The 11,409-nt window shown below is 44.2% G+C and overlaps 1 protein-coding gene across 1 annotated transcript in view; it reads left to right on the forward strand.

Annotated features, from left to right (window-relative positions):
• The window catches only part of LOC126471234 (homeobox protein B-H1-like), a 177,303-nt gene extending 167,236 nt beyond the window's left edge, over positions 1 to 10,067 (forward strand). The window contains exon 4 of the mRNA XM_050099358.1: positions 9,545 to 10,067. Within this exon, the coding sequence (XP_049955315.1) occupies positions 9,545 to 10,067 (523 nt within the window). The remainder of the gene's footprint in view (positions 1 to 9,544) is intronic.
• Positions 10,068 to 11,409: the final 1,342 nt, after the last annotated feature.

Genomic DNA, 11,409 nt, shown 5'->3' on the forward strand with positions numbered 1-11,409 from the left:
TTCGCTGATGCTCTCATGTAATAAACCATACTGCCAATACGAGGTTAAATAACACAATAATTCCATTTAATGACATTGTGGTTGTCAGCTAGTGACTCTTCAATTTAGAGATTCCGCAAAAAATGCATTACAAAATCGAAAAGAACTCTTAAGGAATTTCAATTATTGGATGGCTTTGCAGCCTGTGCGATCGAAAAACATTACGTGCTTCAAATAACATTACCATGACGAAATTAAAAACATTCTGCGACACCTCCTACCAAATTTAGTGAAGGATGTGACTTGTTTCTATTTTAAACACACCTTTATTTGATGTCTCAGACATTTAGAGTAGACAATGTCATTTTTTGAAAGAGACGCATTTTAAAAGACGAGAGTACTAGAATGTGGCTGGATTCCTTTGCTTTGAACCCCTAGAATTGTTGGTTGTGAGAGCAATTTCAGGCCCATTTTGCCGTTCATCTATTTCGAAATTCAGTCTGCAACAATTATCGTCAGATCGTATGTTCTTTTAGATTAGAAATGACGTATGTCATTAACCTTCCCAAATTTTCTCTGTCTGGCAAAAAGTCATGAGAAAAGTGGTGTTCTATTAAATGCAGAAAGTGAACATAGTACAGTGTAGCTTTAAACTTCCGTGAATCTCATATACGCTTTATTTTGCACAGATTCCGTAGGTTTAGCTGTCGTAGCACTGTCAAGTGTTCTCAGACTAAACGTCAAATGAGATATTTACCTAAAACCCCAGCTTAGAAACATTTGTAACCGAACTTGTTAGGTGAACGTAATTAAACCTTTTGTTAATTTCCAACACATTAGGATCAGTTTCATCGAAACCCCAACTTCATAATTTTAACATGTAGCACCTTATTACTTTTTTGAATTACCGCTGTACCCGTTACGCACCATGAGGGAGTCATTGATAAGAATTTAATTCCATGTTGTCAGTTTTGGATATCAATCCGTAATACATCCATAAAGTTTTGGGTTCATTATATACAGATTTTCGTCGAAATCTAAAGACTCTGAAGTACTGTCCGATTCATACATTGCTTCTCTTCTTCACGTGTGATTACGTGGACAAAACTGTTTTAGTGTAAATTCGAAAAAAAACAATATAAACCACCTCTGCACTTACATTTTTACTTCTGTCTTTGTTCAGGAACAGGATAAAGTAAGAATTCATTTGAATCCAGGAGTGTTTTCTCTTTACATAGACAAAATCATTTTCGAGTAAATTCGAAAAATAAAATTCTGGTACAAGCAAACTCTATACCTCCATTTTTAATTCTGTCTCTATTCAGGAACAGGATAAAATAAGAATTCACTTATATCCAGGAGTGTCCTTTTCTTTTCACGTTTCTGTTTCTGTCATAAAGTTATGTAAGAACAGATGCTTCCAGTCCCATGTAGGTTGGCTGTATTGCTGTATGAATATCTTATAAATACGGCGTTGTGACACGAGGTTAAGTTATGATTTTGAATAATGTATATCCCATTCTTCGGAGACAAGTTAATCTACATTTCACGGAATATGTACACCACATCCGTGGTTTACTTTCCTACAGGTCGAGAGGCCAAACGTGAGATTTCGTCTTGTTTAGAGCAACTGACGACATGTCATGAATTACTTGTTTCCTCTGTGTTGAGGTGGACTCAACATGTTGCATCACGGCGTAGGACAAGTGCCAGATCAATACGCTTACAGAGCCAATACACGCTTAGCGTAGCGATGAAAACTAGCAATCAGCCATGAGGAAACGCTCTTGCTAATTCATAGCCGCAGCGATTTAAAATAGATGCTAAATCGACTTTCAGTTATGGAAGTACACTACGGAGTTTACCCTGGCTATTGCTTAATGTTCCCGGACAGCTCGTTATCGGCCGTAAATGAGAACGTGGGAAAGGCCACAATGAGTTCCTATTGACACGACTCCACAACAGGAGTGCCTGAGCCAGAGAAACAACGCTCTGAGACTTATCCACTAGCACTGTGCAGTGTATCTCTTAGAAATACATCTAGATTTCCTGAGTGCCGTTCGGGTTTCTAGCGGAATAACGTGGAATGGTAATATTTATGATGTACTGGTATGTCAGATATTAGTCCTTGATATCTTCACTGTTTCCGAAGTGATGTTTCTCTTGACTATCATAGCTCTGTACATACTTCTTTGCATTCATTAGTGCTGCTAGGGGAGATGGACTCGCAACTCGAATTCCGCGATGTGTAACACCAAAAGTTTGTGCATCAGCACAAATCTTAATTAAGAAGGGTAGGCCACAGTATTAAACACACTTTGACCTGCTATTCAGCTGTAGGTCGAAATCCCATTACTTATTCATTATACCAGCACCTTCTGCACAGCGTTCGTCATTGGCTTTATCTCTAACGTAAGCGTGCAAGATGACGCAGCGATTAAGGAATTGTACTTGTCCTTATTACCGAGAGAGGTGGCGCACTGGTCAGCAGATTGGATACCCATCCGAGAGGACGACGGTTCAACTCCGCACCCTGCCATCCATATTTAGGTTTTTCGCGATTTTTCTAAATCAAACCATTGAAATGCCGGTATGATTCCTTCGAAATGGCACGGTCAATTACCTTCACCATCCTTGAAACATTCCCATCTTGTGTTCCGTCTCTAAAGACCTAGTTCAAATGGTTCAAATGACTCTGAGCACTATGGGACTCAACATCTTAGGTCATAAGTCCCCTAGAACTTAAAACTACTTAAACCTAACTAACCTAAGGACATCACACACACCCATGCCCGAGGCAGGATTCGAACCTGCGACCGTAGCAGTCCCGCGGTTCCGGACTGCAGCGCCAGAACCGCACGGCCACCGCGGCCGGCAAAGACCTAGTTGTCGACGAGAAGTTAAACCCTAACATTCTTTCCTTTATTTTGTATTTAGTAGGAGGGGAGTTCGAATTCCTTTCAGGACTCTACATTCTGTTTAAATTTTCGTTAATTAATTTCTGATTGATGCCGCGGTGGTTCATCCAGCCAGTCGCACACCGACTCCTCCCGTCACACTTTTACACCTGAAAAAGTGTTCCGACTCAAATGAGGCTATTAAAGTTATATTATTCCTTGTCAGTCGTTAACCAATTACACAAAGGCACCACTACAAGCATCTTTTATCAACAATATATACCTCCTAATCTCAAGACAGAATAACGAGTTATCTGGAACAGGTACTTGTACACTGACGAATACTGCTCGGTCTCTCCACGGTCCAGTACGATCTGTGTGTTTGGCTAGTACTCGGAAGCCACAAGTTCCATTTTCGCTAGCGCCAGTGGAAAAAATAGAAGGGGCTCTTCCCAGTCTCCTGAGGACAACCGAGGAGCTACTTGAAAGGGATGTAGCGCCTCTGTTTTCGAAAGCCGACCTCAATGGGTGGGAGAGCTGTGTGTTGACTGCACGTCCCCCAATACTGCTGTATAATAACGCTTTAGGAAGAGCATGAAAAAGTGATTAAACGACGAGCCAACTTCTTGCAGATCTATCCGTCATGGAGTTTAGTGGAGTTCACATAGGGCACTAATCTCAGAAAAAAGTGTGATTTTATGTGCCTAGGGAGCTATGAAAGCTTTTGTGAGGTGAGGTTGAAGGTGAACAGTAGACAAACTGTTCTACGCCTCTTTAAATCTGCCTAACCTTGCTCGAGGATCTCCTATCAATTTTTTAAAATCTGTTACTCAACTATCGGCTGTACATGTCACGCTCTCAAATTTTTTGTTAATTATATTTCTCATATGTAGCTACAGAAGAAGGTCATACATCTAAAGTTCTAGATCGGATACACATATCCAGCTTTTACCTCTGTTAGCGAGAAGGTTACTGTTTGTGGGCGAGGAATACACATGCCGCTGCTGAACATTATTCTTTGTGGCAGGATAAAGTAAACGTAGTGCTTAGTACGGACCGTGGAAATGACGCCCATATAAGCACAGTAATGTATAACACAACACGTTGCCATCAAGATGTAACTAGTCTCCCCGTTATTCCAAACAGTAGTCCTTGCTCGAAATGTTTATCAATCTTAATGTTCATCTGCTCAAATAAGAGTGTATCAAGAACGGTAATCAACGCATTAGGGAAGTTTTTTTCATTTTCTGAGGGTTCCTGTACGCAAATGATCTTAAGGAACGTACATCATAATTACGAAGAACGTTATTCATGGGTGCTTTTCGATACGTAAGGGTATTTTATGACAATTGGAAATCTGGTGTGCGATAGTAACTGTAGTCGATAGCTTTCGATCCATTCGAAGGAAGGGCTGTTGGATCATATCGTCTCCTCAGAAGCTAAATCAGAGTGAGTGGACAAGAGTTTTTGTCCGCATATTCCAAAAATAAACCTAGTATCTCTTCCCACGCTTCGTTTGATATTATTATCGTCCGATCGTGTTGAAAGATGCAGTCGCCGTCCCCCGAATTGCTCTTCAACAGTGGGAAGCACGAAGGTGCTTGAAACATCAATGTAGGCATGTTCTGTAATAGCGCCACGGAAAACAACAAGGAGTGCAAGCCCCCTCCATGAAAAACACGACCACACAATAATACCACCGCCTCCGAATTTTACTGTTGGCACTACACGCGCTGGCAGATGACGTTCAACGGGCATTCGCCATACCCACGCACTGCCATCGGATCGCTACATTGTGTACCGTGATTTGTCACTCCAAACAACGTTTTTACACTGATCAGTCGCGCAATGTTTACGCTCTTTACACCAAGTGAGGAGTCGTTTGGCATTTACCGGCGTGATGTGTGGCTTATAAGCAGCCGCTCGACCATGAAATCCATGTTTTCTCGCCTCCCGCCTAAATGACATAGTACTTGCAGTGGATCCTGATGCAGTTTGGAATTCCTGTGTGATGGTCTGGATAGATGTCTGCCTATTACATATTACGACTCTCTTCAATTGTCGGCGGTCTCTGTCATTCAACAGAGTAGGCCGGCCTGTACGCTTTTGTGCTGTACGTGTCCCTTCACGTTTCCACTTCACTATCACATCGGAAACAGTGGACCTAGGTATATTTAGGAGTGTGGAAATCTCGCGTACGGACGTATGACGCAAGTGACACCCGATCACCTGACGAGGTTCTAAGTCCGTGTGCTCCGTGGAGCGTCCCGTTCTGCTCTCTCACGATGTCTAATGACTACCGAGGCCGCTGATATGGAGTACCTGGCAGTAGGTGACAGCACAATGCACCTGATATGAAAAACGTATGTTTTTGGGGGTGTCCGGATACTTCTAATCACATAGTGTATTTTATTGTATCACTTATGTTTCATTCTTCTTCTTGGATGTTCTAGTTCTTTCACAGGTTCTATTATTCCTAGTCGGATTTCATTCCAATTTCCCATACCTCTATGTGAAACTTTTTAGCGAATTCGTTTCTGTTGCCTGTCAGAAATTTTGTGTCTATTCAATTGAAGTTTTTAATTTTGGGGTTTGGTCCATAGGTCGAAATTTGACTTTGATTTCTGTTAAAAAGTGTTCCGAATCTATCCCTAGTCCTTTTCTGACCCGTATGTTCATGATTTATCTACGGTTTTGTTTGGTTAGTGCCAAATGATCCAGTTTATATGAACCTAAATGCGTATTAAGAGAAACCAGATCTTCTTTCTCCTTAACAATTTTCTGGAAAAGGTTGACACTGTCTGCAGGAGTTGATGAGCCTTTCTCCATCCTTATTGGTGCGTTTGTGTTCATGAAAAGTTCCTGCTATTGTTTTGCATTTCTCTTCTGTGCCGCTCTGTCCACTGAAGTCTCCTACGAGTAGTTCTATGTGGTGCTTTGGTATTTTGATATCTCATTTTCTAGTGTTTTCCAAAATTATTTGACTTTTCTGGATTTTTTCTGTTGTCATTGTTGTTAGGTGCATGTGCATTTATGATGGTATAGTCCTTGTTTGCTGATTTAAACGAGAAAAGTGATATTTGCTCCAATGGGGACACAAAATTTGTTACGGATTCTGTTAGATTCCGTGTGACCATAAAAGCTGTTCCAAGCATAGTGAATTTCTGTTTGTTCTTTATGTCTGGCTTTCCTTTATAAATTTTGCAGTCTTCTGATTCAGATGCTTTCTCATCACCGTGTCTTGTTTCTTGAAGTCTAGTATCAGTATGTTATTTTTTAAGTTTCCCAGTCTTTAGTGGAATGTTGATGTTCAATGCTCCTAGCAGATGTTTTTTTCTCAGGCCGTATGCGAAAATTTCTAGGAAGCTACGGCTCTTCCGTACATGATGTTTTACGCTCTTCAGAATTCGATGGCGTAGTTGAATCACTATTTCCAGTGATGAAGGATTGTTACCCCCTGGACTACTTTTCCGTTCAGTGTTTACCATCATGTCTTGGTTGAAAGTAAATTAGGAAGGGGTGTTAACCTCTTCGTGGGATGCTACATCTCTGACCGACTCCCCAGATGGATCTTAACAGGCCACCCTATATGGGAACAGACGCCTTTCGCAGCCGACCACTTTGGTAACAGTCGCAACTGATTTTTGCTGCTTCGATCAACATGCAGAGAGACGGTGATGACGTAGCCGCTTCTTGCAAGTCAGACGTGACTTGGGTTATTGTTCTACTTAGTGAGTTGTCTCTTCCGCTAGATCCGCCATATTGAGGTCCATCCACTCCACTCCGCCTTTACTGCCGTTGAGGTATCACTGTGATGGGAAAGTGACTCATCCGCCTTCTTTGCCGTTGAGATTAATATCTTCATCCGCCTCAGAAGCCGTTGAACCTCTTCACCTCATCTCCCACGTTGCTGGCTAATTGGCTTCCTCTCTCCTCTTACCAAGCGACCAGCTATTAGAAACAGACTGTCCCGCTTTGTTGGTGTGGATCATTGAGTAATGAACACCCTGCCACATCAAGGCTCAGTCCTTGGGCTGGTTCTTTAAGTATAACATAAAATTCATGCAAAATTCCAAGCACTTTGCCCCACAGCTTACATTCAAAATTTATTCTTGAGACGACTTTTGTAGGGTTTATAGAAATAAGTGTATAAAATATGATAATTCTAGCCTTCATAGATTCTGAGAAGGTACATAAACTTTAAAAAAATATAATTTTCAGAAAATGCAGTTTAAAGTTCAACCTAATGTTTTTTCTTTATATCATCTCTTCAGAAGGTCCCAGATTTGTATTGATGGTCCCCTTTCCCTTCAAGACTTCTCTTCTGGTTTCTTATTTTCTGCCTTCTTTGCTTTACCACGTCTTCAACTGACTTTTCAGTAGCAGAGAGGCGCTGTAAATCTATTTTTCTCAAGTGCCTGTAGTAAAATTTCGTATCCTAAAGCCCATTCTCTCCCATACCTTGATCCTCCCTACTTTCCCATTATTAAACACAAGAAGTGCATCATAAGTTGCAATTCTACCAACTGTAGGAGATGAAAATGTGGCTTTAGAGGCTCTTTTCTACGCAGATGGTTTGTTGTTGTTTGTAAGATACGAAACAGAGTCACAGATGACCTGTAACATCTAAGATTATATATCACAGCCTTCTAGATGAATCCCTTTCAAGTTCGTTTAAAAATAATCCACGGAATCGTTGTTCATCGAGGTCATATTGACGTGTTGCTTCAAAGAGCGGGAGTGGCAGGAAGCTGGCGTCAAAAATTTAGTTATTTTTCAAGCACTTCGGATGCGATTTTATCATTGAAACTCTGGGAAATAATTTTCGACGGGTTCTACTAAGAAATAAACGATAAATTGAAAATTGTTATATTTTGTCAATTTCATGAACGTCCCCGCCTAACACGTAAACACTGATGAGCCAAAAAATTATGACCTCCTGCTTAACAGGTCGTTTGTCCGTTTTTGGAACGAAATACATCACCGATTCTGCGTATCGTGGATCCAGCAGTTTGTTGGTAGGTTTGTGGAGGTATGTGGCATTAGATTTCTTGTTCAAATGTTCAAATGTGTGTGAAATCTTATGGGACTTAACTGATAAGGTCATCAGTCCCTAAGCTTACACACTACTTAACCTAAATTATCCTAAGGACAATCACACACACCCATGCCCGAGGGAGGACTCGAACCTCCGCCGAGACCAGCCGCACAGTCCAGGACTGCAGTGGCCAAGACCGCTCGGCTAATCCCGCGCGGCCATTAGATGTCAACTCACAGGTTATATAATCCGCGTAAGTAATTGGCCGTTGATTTGCGCACGCGGTGATGGCACCCGATAGAGACCTAGATGGGTTCCTTAGGAATTACATCGGGCAAATTTGGTCACTGAGACATCAACGTAAGTTCACTATAATGCTCCTCAAACCGCTGTAGCACGGTTATGGCTTGGGGACAAGGACAGTTATACTGCTGATGGATGAAATCGCCGTCGGGAAAGACATCAAGCATGAAAGAATGCAGGTGTTTCGCAGTTGTCAGAGTGTCTTCGATTACTACCACTGGTCCCATGCAACCGCAGGAGAATGTCTTCGATAGCATCATACTGCTCTCACCAGCCTGCATCCGTGGAGCACTGAACGTTTCAAGACGCCGTTCACTTCGATGACGGCGTTTATGGACCAGCGATCCAGTGTAGCAAAATTGTGATTCACACGAAGAGCCGACACGTCTCCATTGATCGACAGCCGTATCCCGATGGTGCCGCAACTGACGATGTTGCTGGGTCAACATGTGAACAAATGGCTCTGAGCACTATGGGACTTAACTTCTGAGGTCATCAGTCCCCTAGAACTTTGAACTACTTAAACCTAACTAACCTAAGGACATCACACACATCCATGCCCGAGGTAGGATTCGAACCTGCGACCGTAGTGGTCGTGCGGTTCCGGACTGTAGCGGCTAGAACCGCTCGGCCACCCAAGCCGTCCAGCATGTGAACACGTAGGGGTGGTCCGCTGCGGAGCTCCTTGTTTAACAATGTACGATGAACGGTGTGCGTGCACCAAGCCTTGTGTTCTTCCGGCAGAGGTGCCGTCGATCACTATCTATCCAGATTTGCAGAGCAGACAAGCCACCGAATACCACGTTCTGTGAAGAGTCGTGGACGTCCAACCATTTAGCGCCTAGTGGTGGTTTTATTGTCCTTCTAGCTCTTTCCGTAGATGCTCACGACAGTAGCTCGTGAACATTCGACCTGCTTCGTCGTTTTCGAGATACTCGTTCACGGGCTCTGCGTAATAATAATCTGCCCTTTGTCACAGTCACTTATCTCAATGGATTTTCCCATTTGTAGCCCATGTCTTCACTAGGGTCCGTGTCGTGTCTGCTCCGGTTACATACTTTTGTTACCGAGTCACGTGCCCCCAACGCCACCAGGCGGCGTCCAACGTCGCTGTGGCTATGTTCATAATATTTTGGCTCGTCACGCAAATCCACCTCATGATGGAGTTTTAAACCTCTGATATGCGTTGTGGACATAAATAGAAATTGGTAAGAGTAAACATGTTGTTTCCTTCGATGTTTCCAAATGGATCGATTCGTTATTCGTCGCAAGTGTATGACGATCGGTGGTAGCGAGTGTTAGCCTGAGGCTGTGTGTCGTGTTGCAGGACCAAGTGGAAGAGGCAGACGGCGGTGGGCCTGGAGCTGCTGGCGGAAGCGGGCAACTACGCGGCTTTCCAGCGGCTGTACGGCGCGCCCGCCGCTTACGGCTGCTGGCCGTACGGCACTGCGGGGGCGGGGCCGGCCGCGCCAGTGCCGGCCGTGGTGTCGCCCGACCTGTACTACCGGCAGGCCGCTGCCGCCGCCGCCGCCGTCTCCACGCTGCAGAAGCCGCTGCCCTACCGCCTGTACCCCGCCGCCGGGCTCGGCCTCACGCTTCCCGGCCCGGGGCCCTCGCACCTCGGCTCGGCGTCCGCCTCGCTGTCGTCGCTGTCCAGCTACTACCAGCAGCAGCAGCAGCAGCAGCAGCCACAGGCGGCGCGCTCGCCGTCGCCGCCGCCGCCCCCGCCGCCCCCGCAGGCCGTGGTGTCGGCTGAGGAGGCGTCCGCGCTGAGCCCGCACGCGCTGCCGCCGCGCAGCCCCGCCGTCTCGGACCCTGACGTGGGCGCCGCTTCGGACCTGCACGCCTGAGCGGCCGCCGCCTTCCTATCGACACCGCCCACGCAGCGGCCGTCCACACACCAGCCTAGTGCTATATTTTTTGAGATGACGCGATCAAACTGAAAATGCGACACTACTTAGTAAGGTGGACTGAGTTCGATATTCGTTATCCCGTTAAGTGGAAGCACACGACGTTATTCAGATTCACAGGAACGTACTCGGACTTACGTTTCGGTATTTAAACAGGACAGGTTGCTACGAAATAGACTACTAAAACACTACCTCGTCTTTGTGACACGATACTTTTATTTGGTGGCTAAAGAAACTTTCTCTTACTATCGAAGATGGACGAACTCGACAATTTCTTATTTCATTCCCGTCTATTTCTTGTCTTTCCTTTTCGTAAGTTCCCGCGACAACTTCGTCGGTATTCCGCCCGCGTAGTTTTCACCTTGCATTAGATAATGTCCTCCTTGACAAAGCAATTTTTCTCTGTGTAATTCAACGACAGACACTCATATCCCCACATATTACAGACTATACATTTCGAAATTATATCCTCTTTCTCAGAAAACCACTTAAAAATTTTAGTAATAGTCTTTGCCCTTCTTTCATTTTTTAAAGGATTTAACGTCTAATCGAGCGATATTATTTTTCGTGACGAATGAGTCCGCTGCAGTTGTCCTCAATAAATAATTAGTCTGAATAAAATCGTTCACGCGACCCGAGTTTCAGGATGTAAATCCAGTCTTCAGGCGCTTAAAAAAAACCCTAAGAAAACTAAGAGAGATTCGTCATAAAATTCATGAACGTTAAAAGGGCCCGAACAGACATGAACATCAGGCCATACCTCGATTGCGTACGAGAAAGTCGTACCAGTCATGTAAAAAATCTAGCAAATTTATCAAGTAGCGTAATACAGCAAATTTATCAAGTAGCGTGCGAGTTCCAGTGCGGGTGAGGCATGAAAAGGTTCTCTGAGGCAACCAGTACCACGCTGGGTAAACAGGGCCTAACCGAAAGAACGACGAATGTAACAGCAAATAAGCGCACATTGCCAGCCTAATGTGACCTATGAACCAACAGCGAACGACTGGGCTTAAGAAATTAAAATGATGGCATAAAAGCCGTAAAATGCCAATTTGTGAACCTCACAAGTAGCTTACCGCATAAATGCCCAGCAAGTCGCATGTCGTGGAACCTCAGCAAGATTGGTCAATAAACTTCCGTGCGAACCGGAATGAGGCACCCGAGTAAACATATTCGTCAAGGTGGCCGCCACCGGAACTAAACCTAGGACGCGAGGTATCACCGAAAAAATCTTCGCTAACAACACGGCCGCACTCTCATATTTCCTCCCAAACGCCACATA

The sequence above is a fragment of the Schistocerca serialis genome, chromosome 3, assembly GCF_023864345.2.
Source record: "Schistocerca serialis cubense isolate TAMUIC-IGC-003099 chromosome 3, iqSchSeri2.2, whole genome shotgun sequence".
In the NCBI taxonomy this organism is placed as follows: Eukaryota; Metazoa; Arthropoda; class Insecta; order Orthoptera; family Acrididae; genus Schistocerca; species Schistocerca serialis.